General features: G+C 48.8%; 1 protein-coding gene across 6 annotated transcripts in view; it reads left to right on the top strand.

Annotated features, from left to right (window-relative positions):
- Nucleotides 1–17,937, top strand: part of SEMA5B (semaphorin 5B) — a 354,318-nt gene that overhangs the window by 308,913 nt on the left and 27,468 nt on the right. For all 6 annotated transcript variants that reach the window (XM_007071886.4, XM_037912502.2, XM_043525271.1 and 3 more), the window contains 8 exons: nt 153–334; nt 3,243–3,386; nt 6,176–6,323; nt 7,770–7,995; nt 8,734–8,952; nt 11,135–11,305; nt 12,289–12,438; nt 13,219–13,263. In XM_007071886.4, the coding sequence (XP_007071948.2) occupies nt 153–334; nt 3,243–3,386; nt 6,176–6,323; nt 7,770–7,995; nt 8,734–8,952; nt 11,135–11,305; nt 12,289–12,438; nt 13,219–13,263 (1,285 nt within the window). The remainder of the gene's footprint in view (nt 1–152; nt 335–3,242; nt 3,387–6,175; nt 6,324–7,769; nt 7,996–8,733; nt 8,953–11,134; nt 11,306–12,288; nt 12,439–13,218; nt 13,264–17,937) is intronic.

Genomic DNA, 17,937 nt, shown 5'->3' with positions numbered 1-17,937 from the left:
TTTTGAATCCTGCTCACAGGCATAGACAGCTCCTGTACAAGCTGCATCTTAATGCTCTCAGCAGCTGTGTTTGCCCTGTCTATTGTGGTGCTGTCTCCAGAAATGTAAACTCTCTGCAGTGACTTCTTATGGTTTTTTTTTTTTTAAATTAGGTGAAAAACCTGACAACAAATGGGAGATTGGGGCCCTGGTCCCCGTGGCAACCATGTGAGCATTTGGATGGGGACAGCACAGGCTCTTGTATGTGCAGATCACGGTCCTGTGACAGCCCTCGCCCTCGCTGCGGGGGTCGTGTCTGCGAAGGGGCCAGGATCGAGATTGCAAATTGCTCAAGGTACCTCTGCATGACTGGGAGGGGAACAGGGTGGTTCCTAAATGTCTGATCTCCTCAACTACATTTCCACTGGTATCGTCTTGTCTCTGGGCCACATTTGGCCCAAGGGGTAAGTGGGTGCAACTCCAGTCCAAGTCAATAGGAGCTGCAGGGACTCGGCTCCTCTGAAAAACAGGCTGAATGTGTCTCAAGTGAGGCACCCGAGAGCTGAGAGGCTCCCAAGTGAGTGGATGTATTGGAAAACGGCCTTAGCCTCTCTGGGTTCACTTTCACCCCCCGCTGTACAGTGGGAATAGTGAGACAACAGTGCAGTGGCAGTAGGCTTAGTTAGGTAATGACTGAACAGTGCTGTGAAGATTAAAACGTGCTAAGCACACTAATGTTGTGTTTCTAGCCTTGGAAGTGTGGCCAAATGGAGGAGGCTGGGAGACAGCATATTGCACAGGAGCATTCAGGTGCCTCCTTTGTGTGCCGGGTCCCTGAGTTAGTGAACCATCAGCATCACGCCACGCAGGGGATTGCTGCCGGCTGGCTGCATGAGACAAGGGCAGGCCTAGGAAAGCATCTCTATTCAGGACAGGACTTGCTTATGTCCCATTGCAGTCAATGGAACTTAATCATGGATCTGAAGTTAAGCTTGTGCTTAAGTGCTGCCCTAATAGAGATTGGCTTAGGTCTGTGTTTCTTTCCTGAATTGGGATCCTACATAGCTTTAATCTACCTTAGCCCCTCTTTAAACACTCCTCATACTGAGTAGGCCTAGCTTCCTACCCCGAGCTCAGCCCTGCTCTTGGCAGCAAAAGGATCAGCTACATTTGTTAAGGGTAATATTGTAATTGCAGTGTATTCTTCCAGCTGTGCTGCTTACCCAGCAGAGCCAGCCATTCCTGCCACTGCTCTGCTGCCCCGTATTGAGCTGAGCCCTCTTGAGGCAACCCTTTCTGTCACTGACTGATGTCAGGCCCACCAGAGGGACAAGCATTTCAGCATCACTCATGTTATAAGCTTCGGTCCAGCGGGAAAAGTGATGGGAACAGCCTGTAAGAAGTGGCTGAAATATGTATTCCATCATAAAACATAGGAAGGCAGCAAGGTTTGAAAAATAGGGACATCTGGTCATCCTACATCCACTTAAGCCCTAGAATTTCCTTTAATTGACTTCATATGCCATTGGGATGTTTCCGCAGAGAGAAAGCAGGATGTTTAAAGATGAGTTTTATTAGAAAACAGGAGTTGGAAATCTGAAAACGGAAACTTTTTGTTGCCATTAAGAATTCTCTCCACTTGGAATACAAATCACCTGATGGCAGGAAGTGTTATTTTTATGAGGAATGTTTTTTTGTATATATTTATTTTTCTTTTCCTGCTACAACAGCAACAAAAATCCTCCTTGTAGTGTTTTTCCCTTTTAAGATCTTGCATAAAACCTCTCCTCCTGGAGTGAGGACTGGCAGGTGTGAGGTGGGTTAAAACATGGAAGAGTAAGATTTTCATATAAAAGGATCTCTCGTTCCTTCACCTATGTGGGGAGGAGGGGATATCCAGCACTGTTCTGAAGTCAGACTGCTCAGAGAAGGCAAGAGCTGATAACGAACACAAAAAACATTCAGGGGAACTTGGGTTTTAACTTTCATCCTGTACCATGATTGGAGCCAGGCTAAAACGCACTTGTTGCCAGCAGTGTTATTAGTTCAGTAAAGGTTTTGAAAAGTAACATCTGTTTTCCACCTCAGCTTTCGAGCGTGGCTGTAACAGGAGAGCACCTGAGTCGTTGCTTTAGTAGACATTAGAAAGTGGCATTTTTTACAAAATGAGATTGCTGGACTAGAAACAGTAGCACATCGAGATGGGGTCTTCAGGCAGAGAGATAGTTGCCTATCCGGTGGCGCAGTCTGAGATGAGAATCTGCGGTGCATGAAAGACCGTAATCTAATTCTTCTGTCCCCTGGTCCTATTGAGATTTGCGATCGAGTAGTATTGCCAACCCCTGTCGGACATCAGGCCCCCAAAATTGTGAGATTGGCTTAAAAATCATGAGAGATTTTTTTTTAATGTAATAAGTGTTGGGGGTTTTAATTTGCCTTCTGGTTTCTGCACATCTAGGGTCACACTAAGGTCAGATTTTCAGACTTTTCTCTGCAACCATGAAAGCTTGATGATACTAATTTTTTTTAACTGAAAGCTGAGATTAAAAGCAGGATTCCAGGAGCTGGAGCTTTAAGAAAAACACCAAAATATCACAAGATTCATGATAAAATCCTGAGATAGCAACACTAGTTATAGCAAATCTGTAGTGTCAGTGTGCCCTCAATGGAGAGGGGTAGTTTTCCCAACACCTGGGCACTGGCAGAGCTGGTTTTGCTGACCCACCACACCTGAATCCCATTCAGTGGGAGGACCAGTTCATGCAACGGGGTTGGGTTTTAAAATGCAAATTTTGGGGTCTGCTGTTGTGTGAGCACATTGGCTAGAGTGGGAAGGTAAAGAGATATTGGAGGGGGTTAGTCAATGAAACTTATAGAGGAATGGGATTGAAGGGAAAGGGAAATCATCATCAATAACACCACAGAAAACTCAGAGAATCCTCGGGTGGGACTTTCAAATTGCTCAGCATTGGCTTAACTCTGCTTTGTTTGAAGTCAATGGGAGCTTTGCCATCAACTCCAGTGGGAGTGGAGTTAGGCCAAGGCTGAGTGCTTCTGAAAATCCCAGTCCTAACTTGGGGTCTATCGCTTGGGTCTGGCTGAAATGAAGTGAGCCTTTTTAGAACAGTGTATCCCAGTGATTTAGTGGGGCTGCCCCTTAAGAACTTTACAGCCTAAGCCTTTGAGTATAGCACAAAACTGGAAGAATTGTAATTAACCCAAATAGCCTGTTTTCTCATCTGCCCCCTCCCTTTGTCTGTCAGAAATGGAGCTTGGACACCCTGGTCCACCTGGGCCCAATGCAGCACCTCCTGTGGGATTGGCTTTCAGGTCCGTCAGAGATCGTGCAGCAACCCTGCTCCGCGGTATGGGGGCAGGGTCTGTGTTGGACAGAGCAGAGAAGAGAGGTAAGAGGCATTCCCATCCCAGACACTAGACGGTCTTTCATCCAGGGCAGTGCATTCACTTTCGAGGCTATAAATATGTACCAGCGGGAAGGATGGGTCTTAAGTTAACGTAGATGAAACACAAAGAGCTAGTGTTAATGCAGTGTTAGGGCTCACCAGTCAAGCACATAGAAGTGAGGGAATTTCAGAGTTAAAATGCATTAGTTCGCCCACATTGACCATCCTCTGTATTGTAACAAACCTGTGACAATCTAAGGCCTTGTCTACACTAGTGTGGTGGGTCGACTTAAGTTACGCTACTCCACCTAAATAAATAACATAGCTTAGGTCGACTTAATGCGGTGTCTTCACTGTGCTGTGTCAATGGGAGACGTTCTCCCACTGACTTACCTTACTCTTCTTGGGGAGCTGGAGCACTGCAGTCAACCGGAGAGCTCACAGCTGTGGATTTAGCGGGTCTTCACTAGATTTGCTAAATCGACACCCGCTGCATCGATTGCAGCAGCGTTGATCTCCCCGGTAGTGAAGACAAGCCCTAAGACTTCACAGTTACCACCGTGCTGCATGCCGTGGTTTCTCAGTAGTAGCAGGGATAGAACTGAGATCTTCTTACCCCCAACACAGATGATCCTATCTCTTGTGCTAAAAGAGAATCTCTGTTAGCAGATACTCAGTTGGGCAGTTCTGATTCCACCCACTAGAGGGCAGTGGTGTACATACACTCTAGTCAGTGTACACATCAGTTGCACCTTAATTACAACTCCAGTTCACTCCATTAGGTCAGTGTTAATGGTAATTATGCTCGAAAAAGAAAGAACCCAGCTTGACTTTCAGATCTCAGATTGAGTTTGCAGGGTTCGGCCTGAGAAAAATCTGTTTTTACTTGAAAACTGAGGAAATTTGATCTGGAATCGTTGAAAGACAATAAACTTGGAATGCACAATATGTTTTCCACAGAATCACTTCTCAGAGTCCAGCCACTCTTTAAGCAAATGCTTTAAAGTATCCCCGTGTGGTTTCTAGCTTTGACATTTCATTAAAGGCCACTTCTACTTGGCAGCAGATTTTTGCTGGTCTCTTGAGTAGTGACTTAAGACAGGTTTCTCTGTGTTTTTCACTGTGCAAAGGGTAATTCATTTCCACTTTCTTGACTCTGGACGTCTCTGTTTGGCTTGATTTGTGGCCATTCAAAAGGAACTTTAAAGACTGCATGGCAGTCAGTTGTGGTCTAAGTTTAAAGACTGGAGTGACTAAAATTCAGATGGAGTTTGATTCAAAAGCTGAACAAAAATGATGTTCCTTTTTTAAAAGGAAACATGAAACAACATTAATCTGCTATTAGATACAGCCCAACTTCAAACACTAGTTACCTGTGTTCAAAACATCAATAAGGGCGAGATTTTCGAAAGACCAGCTTGTCATAGTGTTGCCAGGTGTCCAGTTTTCGACTGGAATGCAGTGCTGACCAGGCCGCTAAAAGTCCAGTTGGTGGCGGAACGGGGCTAAGGCAGGCTCCTTGCTTGCCCTGGTTCCGCACAACTCTCGGAAGCGGACGGGATGTCCAGCTCCTAGGTGCAGGGGTGGCCACAGGGGCTCCATGCGCTGCCCCTGCCCCAAGCACCGGCTCTGCAACTCCCCATTGGCCAGGAACCGCAGCCAATGGGAGCTGCAGGGGCAACGCCTGAAGGTGTGGGCAGGGTGCAGAGCCCCCTGGCCCCTCTGCCTAGGAGCCGGACATGCTGGCCGCTTCCGAGAACTGGGCGGAGCCAGGACAGGCAGGGAGCCTGCCTTAGCCCTGTTGTGCCGCTGATCGGGAGCTGCCTGAGGCAAGCACTGCCCAGCTGGAGCCCGCACCCTGAACCCCCTCCTGCACCCGAACCCCCTGCCCAAGATCAGAACCCCCTCCTGCATCCTAACTCCCTCCCAGAACCTGCACCCCTCACCCCAACCCCCTGCTCGAGCTCTGAACCCCCTCCCGCACCCCAGACCCCCTCACCCCCGGCCCCACCCCAGAGTCCACACCCCCAGCCGGCGCCATCATCCCGGCCCACATCCCTACCCCCTGCCCCAGCCCTGAGCCTGCTCCCACACCCTGAGCCCCTCATTTCTGGCCCCAGCCAGAGCCCTCACCCCCTCCTACACTCGGTGAAAGTGAGGGAGGGTGGAGGGGAGGCGGGGATGGAGTGAATGGGGGTGGGGTCTCAGAAGGGGTGGGGAAGGGTCGAGGCCTCGGGGAAGGGGCGTGGCAGGAGCGTGGCAAGGGGGTTCGGTTTTGTGCGATTAGAAAGTTGGCAACCCTAGTTTGCCAAGGGCTCAGCACCTGTAACTGGGGACAGATTGAAGAGCTCCACTCCCATTTAGGCAACTAAAATGAGGGCCAGATTTCCAAAATGCTCAGCACCCAGCATCTACCATTGTGACACATGTGGGTTGGGGGCATGGCTTTTTTGGAAATCTATCTGAATGATTTTGCTATCCAAATGAGATCTGAACTCTTTTGAAAATGTGCCCCTGACTGTGGGTTCTGAGCTTGTTGGCAAATCTCCCCCTAAATGGTTAACCACCTTGGGTTAAGTGCAAAGAGTGAAATTCACTCCTGTGCGGCATGCCAGCAAAGCCCACACTTCCCTTAAATTTGACTTTGGTAGCACATGAATTTCACCCAAAATGTATGTAATGGCTGTGATCTTGCTTTGGGAGTGCCATTTAAAGCCCATATTCCTCTGTCCTTTGGATGCCTCTAGTAAGTGACAGGGATTCTCTGATGTGCTTCGCCCACACTCTTTCAGATTCTGCAACGAGAACAGTCCATGCCCATTACCAATATTTTGGTCTTCATGGGGCCCCTGGAATAAATGTAGTGCGAATTGTGGTGGAGGGATACATTCCAGGCAGAGGTCCTGTGAGAATGGCAACACCTGTCTGGGCTGCGCTGTGGTATGTATTATTTACTGACATTGCATTCAGCCTACAGGAATCTTGTGCATTTATTTTTTCATTTTTTGTGCTAGTAAAAAGTGCCAGGAGCAACTTCTCCTGCTAGGGAAGGTGCTGGGGAGAATGATAGGTCGTGAAGTCGTGCTATATTGGGAGTTAGCCAAAGCTAATGGAACTTGATGTGGGGGTGGAGGGAGGGAGGGGTGTCTTTACACTGACTTCAGCTGGCTTTTGATCAGGCCTTTTGCCGTCACTAGTCTGGGAAAGTGAGAGCGTTCCAGCAGTTTTTTTCTTTTACATCTCACTCTCGTGGAGGATCCTCCTGCAGTTAGCGGGAGCCCTGCACGTACCACAGAAATGGGTCTCTCACTTATTTGACAATGGAAGGTATATCTAATCAGCCTGCTGGTGATACACTGGTTAACATTTCCATTGTATTTCTGCACAGTTTGTCAGCTGATAGGTGCATTGTATTTTTAATGAGTTTGTTTTAGAAGGGTTTTTCTTTATGAAGGGTTTTCCTCGGTGTAAGCAGATTTGGTCAGGGACCTCTGATTTTGTTCACAAGCCATTTGGCATCTACTCTAGAGTCATATAAAGTCTTGAAGCAGGAATATTCTTATCCCCTGCCGGAAGGAATTCCCTTATTCTTTTTTAAAAACAGGAACTCAGTGTTATTCATTGGAATTCATCCTGTAACATGATGGTGATGGGGTTGTCAGAATCCAGGACCATCTTGCTATCCGCCCATACAGAACTTCTACAAATGTCAGTAGGAACTCAGATCTAGACTGAGGACCTGTATGGCCCATTGCCTTCACCATGTATGTCAGATACCCAAATTAAAAGACAGGTTTTCTAAAAGCCTCTTCAGAAGTAAACAGCTAGTGCCACAATTGGAATATAAAGTGCTGGAGAATGGGCTAATGTTTTTACTTCAGTGATGGGCCATGCACTTCTGTAGACTTAACTTTCAGGATTATCCCACTGCTCTTCACAGGCAGAGATTTACTATTGCTACAATTTATTTCATTTATTACTTGCATTATGGCCACGCCAAAAATGTGTTAGGCACTGTCCGAATGTGTGCAAAGACCTGTTCCCTGCTCCAAAGATCTTGCAAACTGCAAAGAAACAAAAACAAAGGAAGGTCACAAGCCAGTGGGTGAAATTCATCCAATGCCAAGGACCTGTATGAGGCCTCTGCACCAGTTAGCTCCCAGTTAATCCCTCTGGATCATGCTGTCCTTCTGCATGGGGATGAATTGTATCTGGAGCAATCAGGGTGATGCAGGTGCATGCCTTCTTAGATCCACTTGTTTTCGTGCTGGTTTCTTGAGTGTAAAGGAGTTCCTTCCTCTTAGCTGTGCTGCAGACATGTTATAGTTATTAAGTTCATCCATAAGCACGTTGGGAGTAACGAGAAATGGTTTTCCTGGTTGGTAGGAATACAAGACCTGCAATCCAGAGGGCTGCCCAGAGGTGCGCAGAAACACGCCCTGGACCCCCTGGATGCCTGTGAACCTCACCCAGAATGGAGCCCGCCAAGAGCAGCGCTTCCGCTACACCTGCCGTGCCCAGCTGGCTGATCCTCACGAGCTGCAGTTTGGGAGGAAGAAGACGGAGAGTCGGTTCTGCCCCAATGACGGCTCGGCGGTTTGTGATACCGACTGTACGTCCCGCCGGCTTGCCCAGAGCCCTAAGCCAGGCTCACCTTTGCATCCTTTGTGGTGGTGAAAGGGGGACGCAGACATGAATAAATGTGGACCTGTGCTCTGACACCACCACATACTGCAGGGATGGCAAGAATCTCTAGACCCTACTGTCACTGACCATGCAGGGAGGCTGCAAGGAGCAATTGTTCCCCTGCACTCAAGGCGACGCACAGTCTTTTAATCCTTGTGCTTATGGGAGTGTAGGGACTGCTTCCTCCTATGCCCGCAGGTGGCTGAGATGCTGCAGGTGGGGGCATGGCCTCACCCATTCTCTCTAGTGGGGAGGGCCATCTTGAGGTGTGGCATGTACGCTCCCACTGCGTGCTCCGGAGGTTCAAGGGGAAAGCAGAAATCCTTCTGGTGCTGCCTGTGGGGTCAAGACCCTCTGTGTTGCCCCCTAGCACAGGTCAGTGAATTTCAGGCCCTGTCTGGCCCTAGTCAGTTTGTTGCCCGTGTGATATTGTTTTTCACTTATTCGGTTTGCACAGGGAAACCAGATTGCTCCCTTACACTTCCCTTTCAGTTTCACTCCGGAGCAGTCGAGCCATGCTGTTGGCACTGGGTTTCCAGCACTGCAGGGGGATGCAGTTTCCTCAGAATTCCTCCCCAGAGCCTGAATATGGAATGAGTTTGTTTCCATGACAAAGCTCTGCCCGAAAATTAACACTTTTGTGTCTTGTTTGTGCTTCTTGAAGCTCTAGTTGACGACCTTCTAAAGACTGGTAAAACCTCTGCACGGATTATCAATGGGGGCTGGTCCTTTTGGGGGGCCTGGTCATCGTGTTCCAGGGACTGTGAATTGGGCTTTCGGATCCGGAAGAGAACATGCACAAACCCAGAGCCTAAAAATGGCGGCCTGCCCTGCGTAGGGTCAGCAATGGAATACCAAGATTGTAACCCACATCCCTGCCCAGGTAAAAATAATTCCTTTCCTCCACAAAATTGTGTGCTCTTCTCATGAAGACTCAATAGTTCCAAATGTCTGTTTGTAACTTATATCACTTTTTTGAAGGTATTTAAATAAGCTTTGGGCAGCCTGATACATGCACACTTCAGTGCTATGCCGTATACCCTCTGTCGTCCCTAGAGGGTGACATACCAACATGCTCTAGAGGCGGCACTGTAGCTTACTTTCCATGCACACTTGAGCAGACATAGTGCTCCGTCCAACAGAGGGCACTGTGGTGCCCTTACCCCTGGTGAGAGAACAACAAATGTGGATTACTACTGCATAGAGATGCTTGTTGTGGCAAATTTTTTGTGTGAACACTTGTTTCTTCTCACTTCCCGCCTCTCCCGCATATGTAATGTTCTCACCATGGGGATCTCCTCCCGACATCAATTAGCATTTCCTGCATGGCCAGCAGGGAGTATTCATGCCAGGTTACCTGGTTTTTGAGTTAGTCCTCATGTTTTTGTTGCACTTCTGGTCCAGAATAGTTCTCATAGTGAAGGCCCTACTTGAATTGAGGATGATTGTCAAAAAATTGCACTGCGCTGAGGACAAGCCATGGAGAATCATATCAAAGTAATAATGGGTCTTATGATTTGTGGTAATAAAGTCCATTATTCCTTTTCTGTGATTTTCTGCTGTTGGCACCCCAGGGCTGAGAGCAGCAGACCTGGACTAAGAGCCGGGGCTCCCACTGTCGGCCGCCGGGGCGGACGGGGCTCCCACTGGGGAAGCCTAATATTGTGGGATCCGCAATTTCCGCAGTATTGCGAATTAGGTAGGGCCTTACTCATAGTCCATGGGCTCCCCCCACTCCGCTCCTCTTCACCCTGTAGAAACAATTTCAGCAGTCACTTCACCACTGAACAGTAACAGTATTTAGCCGCTTCCTGTGAAGCACTTTATGCCCTAGGTGTGAAATTGCTACAACTGCTAAGTACCATTATGAGCAGTATCACGTGTTATATTTCTTATATTTTAAAATCTCAAAGGCGAAGCTAAATGGTGTTGCCAGTTTTGGCTGGACATATTCCTAGAGGTTTCATCACGTCAATAATCTTTAATTAAAGATTAATCTTTAATTCCTGGAGACTCCCGGACAGTCCTGGAGGGTTGGCAACCCTAAAGCTAAAGCTGCCATTTTTAGACAGGAGAGGTGTGTACTGAGCACAATGAGAGTGACAAAATTTGAGCCTGTAAAATGTGGCCTGTAAAAATGAAAAATTTGAGCTCTGCAAATACGGCTTTTACTATTATTTTGGCACATCCTAGTGGCTTTTCACTAATGGTTGTGCCCTTTTGTGCACCCTGCACAGATTTTCTTTTTTCCTTTTTGTCTGATTTATTGCACACTGTTTTGAGTGCATGGTTCCTATATCGGTTTACCTCTGCCTCCCTCCTCCTTTCTCAGCGTGTATAGCTATGCCGGTATATGTTGCACTGAATCACATTTGAAGGAATGGAACATGGAAATGAGAAAAAGGGGGAGAGTGTCTGGGAGCCCAGACTCCTGGGTTCCATTCTCCGCTTTGCCATTGCCTGGCTGCGTGACCTCGGGTCAAGTAACTTCTCTCCGCTTCAGTTCTCCAGTCTGTAAAAGGGGTTGATATACACATCTCACAAGGGTGTGCTGAGACTTGCTGTTAGTAAAGCACTTTGAAATCATCAAAAGAAAGATGCTACGCAAACTCAAAGACTAATTATTGCATTAAAAATGTTTGGGTTGTAGCAGCTATTTGTTTCCAAGAAATCTAGGTAGTTCACCCTCCTTGTGGGTGAAGTGGGCCTTGTAAGGAAATAGGTAAATAATAGATTATGAACGTGTAAGAACAAAGAAACATGAAAAATAATTGTTTCCTTTAGAGCACTCTTAAGATACAGGGTTTCCTCTGGCTGAATAACCGATATGTTTGATTCAGCATCTATGGAGCACAACATGTTTAACCTCATTGTTGGTTTAAGTTGTCCATTGTCTGGCACAGACGTTCAACCTGGAAATCTCTATTCCTAGTGGCACAGAAAGAGCTTGTTAGGTTGGGCTGGGCTGCCTAGGAGGTCGAGACTCAAATGGTCCCCCAAGCTTGATCAGAGAAAGAGAAGTAAAAGCCAGTGTGTGTTTCTGTTTTATTTCTTATGATCCTCAGTAAAAGGTTCGTGGTCTTGCTGGACCCCTTGGTCTCAGTGTTCAGCAACCTGTGGGGGAGGACACTACCAGCGTACCCGCACCTGTACCAACCCAGCGCCGTCCAGCGGAGAGGATATCTGCATTGGCCTGCACACCGAGGAGGCACTCTGCAACACACACTCCTGCAAAGGTAGCAGATTATTTTCTCCTGTTCAAGTTGGGTGAGGGAGGGCGGAAACAAACCCCAGCAGCAAATGAATATTAAAAAAAAAAAAAAAAGAAGCAAGAAACACAAGCTGTAAAACAAATGTTCGCCTGCCTTTTCAGTAAGCATATATTGAACCATGTAAAAGAAGGCACCCTATTCTTAAAACTAATGGCATCACCTTCCTCTTAACTTGTTCACTAGAGCATGGCCTGATATTCTAGAGCCAGCCAGCCTGCCAAAATCTTGTTGATAGCTGATCCATTTAAAATAATTGAAAAAGCAGATTGGTTTTGAGCGGAGACGCACGCAAGACAAGCCAAAGGCGTCTCCGAAGTAGCAGCCTGTGCAGTTGACAAGGGATTTTCCTTCCCTGTGTTGCGCTACACAGAATGGGTGGGGAGCTCACATCACAACTTGACGGGTGGTTGGGAAAAGGGTGCAGAAGTGGTTTGAAGCCACTTTTGTGCTCCCCTGATCCTGGGTTGACTGCATGCTGGGCTGGTGGCCAGTAGGACATTAGAGCAGCCCTCAGGCTGCACTAAGTTATGCCCCCATGAGGGCATTATGGCAGCTAGAACAAAACCCCAGCCAGCTCCTGTACCACTACAGGAAGAGGGCTGATCTAGGAGCCTTTATGCCCACTCTAAGCCCCATGAGGATCCCCCTAGTCTGGGTTTTCCTTCTGGGGCTGGCTAAGTCAGCCTTCAGGCTGCTTTGCACTGAAGCTTTGGTTGCACAGTGGTAATGTTGATTATATTGAGGGAGTTCAATCCAGTCCCCTGAAGGCTCCCTGTTGTAGGTCGTACTAGAGATGGGCCTACACCAGAATTAGGATTCAGACACCCCCAAACACTGGGGAAGTTGGGATCGTATGGGTGTGTCGTCTCTCCCCCTCCCCCGCCCCCCCTCCCCCCCGACAGCCTTGTGTGCACATTATTCCTGATTTCAGACTGGTTGGGTTTAAGGTGGGTGGTCGGACTGGTCAGAGTGGAGCCTGTGCAACGAAGACGGGATCCAGTATCGCAGCCGTTATTGCGAGATGCACAGTCCAGAGTCATCCCAGTGCGTCGGAAACAGCACACAGTACCAAGACTGCCTGTACAATGAGATTCCCGGTAGGTGCGGCATAGCCCCACGGGGCTAGGAAAGCAGGTTTCGCTCAGGAGGAATGACAGTCAGTCAACGTAGGCTGCAGTGTCCAGAGCTGCCTAAGGGGTTTGGATGCCCATTAGAAATAATGGCAATGGCATATCACACACCTGCAGACCTCTTTGAAAAACCCCTCTGTAATGTACAGTGCATGAAATGGATGTGGCAGCTCACCTCTCCCATAAGGCAATGCTGTTTACAGCTACAATAAATTAAGTGAGCTGCTTAATTTGAATTGGGGCCGTTAAACCCTGCAGGGTGCAGTGCATTAAGCGTTAATTAAACGAACCCCTGGTGTTTGTGTGAATGTTGGCGACTGGAGTTTTGTTCATTCAGACACCCGAGGGGAAACATCCCACAAGGGCAAGGCGTCTGGGCTTATAGAGCTGATGTGGGGAAGGGAGAGGGGGCATTGACGGCTCTTCGGGTGTAGTTTTGCTGACAGGTTGAGGTTCATGAACACCTGGAACCTGAGGTTTTGTGTCAGTTGAATTTGAGTCCCCTGTGCAAATATTTAGCAGTTTTAGACTGAAGAACCCCTTCTAATTATTGTTTTCTGTGCTGCACCTTTGTGTCCTTGGGATTTATACAGTTTTTGTTACATTTTGCTCCGTGTTGTCAGCCAGTCTCTCCACTTAGGCCCGCAGCTTGCTGTGGAATGCACAACCAACTTCTGCAAGGAGCAAAGGGGGTATTTGCAACTGAGGCAAAATGACAACTTTCCCCAATGCTTTCTCTTTGTTTAGTGATCCTGCCGGCCTCAAGCATTGATGAGAGCACGAACTGTGGAGGTAGAGTACAGCTAACTATATATCTTATTTTTACCTTAATGTGGCTTTACCTTTCTGGGCAGCATCAACCAAACCATTAATCTACCCAATTCGCATCCTGCTGATAGCCCTAATTCCCGTGGAGTCTCGTTGTCTCAGTCAGATTGGAAGAATGCATTGCTCTGTCCAGCTGTCAGTTCCAAGACTCGTACTTATTTCTGAATTTGGGGTGGGTCCTCAGAGTCATTAATTAGCAGGGAGCACATGCCTGTCTTGTTGTGCCCACTTGTAAATGGTCCAAGAGAAATTAAGAGAGATTCCTCTATGACATTCCAGCTATCTGGAGGGAGGTATCCTTCAGACAGCTATGAAAATTTCAATGAGTAGAACATCCCAGACTGTACCTTTGCAGTATAATGAGGTTTGAGAGACAAGGTGGGTTAGATCAGAGTGGACCATCATCCTCCCAAGCATTCCCTTCCATTCATGTTCTTGTTTATCTCCCAAGCAGCTGTGTCTTCATTATGTGTAGAACTTGGAAGATCCAATCAATAACTTCACCGCTCTACTGCCCTGTTAGTTCTAGATTGATAAGGTCTTCTGAAGACTTCCAAGATTTCTGTGACTTGCCCTTACTGCTCCCTACAATGCTGCTGGGGACACGGATTACTGATTTTCCTGTACATTTTAAAACGGTACCAGAGGAGCGTCACACTGGGGTTCTGGTAGATTTCCACGGATGGTGAACACAAAGTTCTTGTGAAATACAAATCACCAGTTGTGCCTGGAAGTGCTCAAGATGAAGCGCAGCTTCTGGCCCATGTAGAGCAGCTCTCCCTTCCAAGGGATGACAAAAAAGACAAATAAAACATCAGTATTTTGATATGGAGCTTCTTGGTTTGTGGCTGCAGGGCAGTCAGTGGAATTATGACTTCAGTACCAATTATATAAAGATTGTCTTTCTGGATCACTTATTCCTGCCCAAATAATGCAAGGTATCTGCTCCTATTCCAGGGCTCCTGATTATCCTTGCACTCCAGAATTATGCATTCCTATTGACAATTTGAACTGTCTTCTTTTTCCATTGCTATTTTATTTGCAGTTACAATTTATATTTTACCCTGGCTAATATTATTTATGACTTAGCATCTTACAATATCTGGCAAAGAAGCTAATCAATAGAAGCTCCTTGTGCTGCATCTTGAAGAGAAAAGGCAGAAGTGGATTTTTAGGAGGGAACTGCCCTGATGGAAAAGTCCTATAAAATTTAATAGGAAATTATAGTCTTTCTGTAGACTTTTTGGACCAACCTATAAAATATAATAAAAAATTATATGCCTGCTATGGAATTTTATACAATTTTTAAAAAGTAAACCATAGATTCTTCTTTGAGTGCTTGCTCTTGTCGATTCCATTCTCGGTGTGTGCGTGTCCGTGTGCACAGTCATCGGAGATTTTTGCCTTACTGGTATCTGTAGGGTCGGCTGTGGTGACCTGTTGAGTGCCACGCTCATACGTTGGTATATTAGGTGCCGCTGGCCCTACCTCTCTCAGTTCCTTCTTCCCACCTGTGATGGTTGGTCATAGCGCCTTATCTCGCATCGCAAGAGCGTTAGCGGTTCTTAACAGCCCATTGTTAGTCATAGTTCTTAGGTACTTAGCCAATTTAAGTAAGTGTTAGTTGTTTAGTAGTTAGAGTCCTGGCTGGGCCTTCGCCCCAGAGTGGGGCATGCCCCATTCCCCAGGCTTCAAGCCATGTTCGTCATGCAACAGGCCCATGTCTATCAGTGACCCTATTCAATGTTTGTTTGAAGTGCTGTTTGAAGTGCTTGGGTTAATCCCATATAAAGGACAAGTGCAAGATTTGCAAAAACTTTCGCCCCAGAGCCCAGAAGGAGAGGAAATCTGCCTGAGAGCCCTATTGATGGAGACTGTGCTTTGCCCAGTGTCAGAGCCCTCATGACCGGACTCCACTCCCAGCACCTCAGCATCAGTGCAGAGCGCCCCACCGGCACCAGGATCCTCCCAACACCATTCCCCCTTGCTGGTGCCCAAGAAGCAGCACAGGAAAAAGGGCTCCCCGGCACCAACCAAGAAGGGGAAGGGGACTCTGGGCAAAGGGTCTCGTTTAGGCCACGTACCCGCTCCAGAGCTACAGGGGAGTACCACTATGGTTGGACCCCCCTAGCCCAGCCAGGGATGTGACTCCGACTCCCAGGAGCGGTAAGGGATCCTGGCTCCTATGGGGACCTTCGTCGCCCGAGATGGCCCAGGCAGCCAAAAACCTGGTGGGCCTGTCAATACCACAGATACTGCACCGGACATGGCTAAGTCCCTGCAATCTAAGGGCAAGCAAGCCATGGGACCTCCCCAAAGGGCAGGGGAGCGCCATCGGTCCCCGAATCGCAGGCATTCATCCCCATCCCCACGGCCTAGGACTCCGGTCCCACAACCTTGGTCACCAGCTAGAAGGCCCAACTTTCCCACATCGCGCTCTCCTTCCACAAGGCATTGAATGCCGGAATTGAGGCACCGGGTTCCCGGAACTGGCCAGTCTCCTGCCTAAGATCACCTTGGCGCAGGTCCCTATAGGTTAGGTGGTCTCCTAGGCGTCGGTCACCATCGCGGCACCAATCTTCGCTGCCCTGGTAGCGCTCGAGGGACAGGCGGCAATCCTTGCTTCCTAGACACCAGTCTCCAACAAGGGTTAGTCGGCAGATGCTGGCCTCCACAGCCCCACCATGATCACGGGAAGGGGACTGGTCCGAGTCGGAGGCAGGGTTCAGCCCATCGCCAAAGGGGTCCGAATCCCTGTCGGCCCACAAGACCAGCACTGCAGCTTGGCAGCAGGGCCAGTGACCTGCCCAATGGCTGTGTTGGAACCCTTGGGGAGTACCAGTGATGCCAGGTCCATGCTCCCACCACTCCTCCCTGGTCATCTTGGAAAAGACCCCAGCACTGCCAGCACCGGGTTCAGATCATGATGTGGAGTCCATCATGGGGGCAGCACAACAGGGGCCACCGCCCAAGGAGCCATCCTCACAAAGGGAAAGGAAACCTGCCCCTCCCCCTGCGATGCCCTCGTCATCTTTGTTGCCAGATGAAGCGGTGGCGGGACCCTCTCAGACTGGCAATCCCCCCAACGACTTTAAGGAGCACCAGGCTCTCCTTAAAAGGGTGGCTATTAACTTAAGCCTCGAAATTGAGGAGTTGGCGGAGCAGTCAGATGACCTGTTCAACGTCATGTCATCTCCTACCCCGGCCCGCATCACGCTGCCTGTCCGTCCAGGGGTTCTAAACACGGTGGCAGACCCCATCTTCGATTCCGCCCACGTCCAAAAGGGCAGAAAAGAAGTATTATGTCCCCCCAAAGGTGTCTGAATATCTCCATACACACCCACCAGCGGGGTCACTGGTTTTGTCCGCAGGTAACAAGAGGGACAGGCGGGGAGAGGTGAGCGGCTCACCGAAAAATAAAGATGCCAAACAACTGGACCTCTTTGGCAGAAAGATTTATTCTACAGCCAGTCTACCATTTTGGGGGTCCAACCACCAAGCCTTGTCAGGCAGATACAGTTGTAATTTATGGGACTCCCTTGGCAAGTTCAGGGAGGCCCTTCCACAGGATCTGGCCCACGAGTTTTCCACAATCCTGGAGGAGGGCAAAGCAGTGGCAAAGGACACCTTGCAGATGGCCTGGGACGCTACAGACTCGGCCACCAGAGTGGTGACCTCGCCAGTTGCCGTGAGGCACAGCTCTTGGCTACAATCTTTAGGGTTATCCTAAGAGATGCAGGCCACTATCCAGGACCTCCCATTTGAGGGCACGGGGCTCTTCTCTGAGCTCACGGATGCAAGGCTGCATGGCCTTAAAGACTCCCGGGCCACCCAGCAATTGCTGGGCCTCTGCACTCCACAGCAGGCCAGAAAGCAGTTCTGGCCTCCTCTTCCATCTCTTCCTCGTAGGTCCTGGGGGTCTTCCTGGCAGGGTTTCCTAGAGGAGAAAGGACAAGGAAAAGGGTTTAAGCGATGTGGATGAATGGGAGTGTTCGGCCGGTGTCCAACAGGTCCTGCGGGGCAGCAGAAAACCCTCTACCAGAGCGACTACCTGGCCAGATGGAAATGGTTTACATGCTGAACTTTGGACAAAGGTATTCGACCTTAGCGGGCCTCACTGTAGTTAATCCTGGATTACCTCCTGCATCTTAAACTCCAGGCTTTGTCCCTTTCATCTGCTAAGGTCCATTTGGCCGCTATTTTGGCCTTCCATCCTCTGCTCGAGGGCAGGTCAGATTTCGCCCAAGACATGACAGCCAGATTCCTCAGGGGCCTAGAACGCCTCCGCCCTCACGTCAGGATCCCTGTGCCTCTGTGGGACCAGAATCTTGTGCTGTCGCGGCTCGTGGGGCCTCCCTTCAAGCCTCTGGCTTCCTGCTCTCCCCTTCTCCTTTCCTGGAAGGTTGCATTCCTGGTTGCAATAACATTCGCCCGCTGGGTCTCTGAGATTAGGGCGCTCGCTTCTGAGCCGCCCGACACGGTGTTTTACGAGGACACGGTCCAGCTGCGGCTACGGACTGCTTTCCTGCTGAAGGTGGTCTCACAGTTCAGTAGGAGTCAGGACATATTCTATCTTCTCCCCTAAACCCCATAAGCCAGAGGAGGGGTGCAGGTTGCATTCTCTGGATGTTAGAAGGA

The sequence above is a fragment of the Chelonia mydas genome, chromosome 11 (assembly GCF_015237465.2).
Source record: "Chelonia mydas isolate rCheMyd1 chromosome 11, rCheMyd1.pri.v2, whole genome shotgun sequence".
NCBI classification, from domain to species: Eukaryota; Metazoa; Chordata; order Testudines; family Cheloniidae; genus Chelonia; species Chelonia mydas.
The sequence above is the reverse complement of the archived record's forward strand: the minus strand, read 5'-3'. Positions and strand labels throughout refer to the sequence as shown.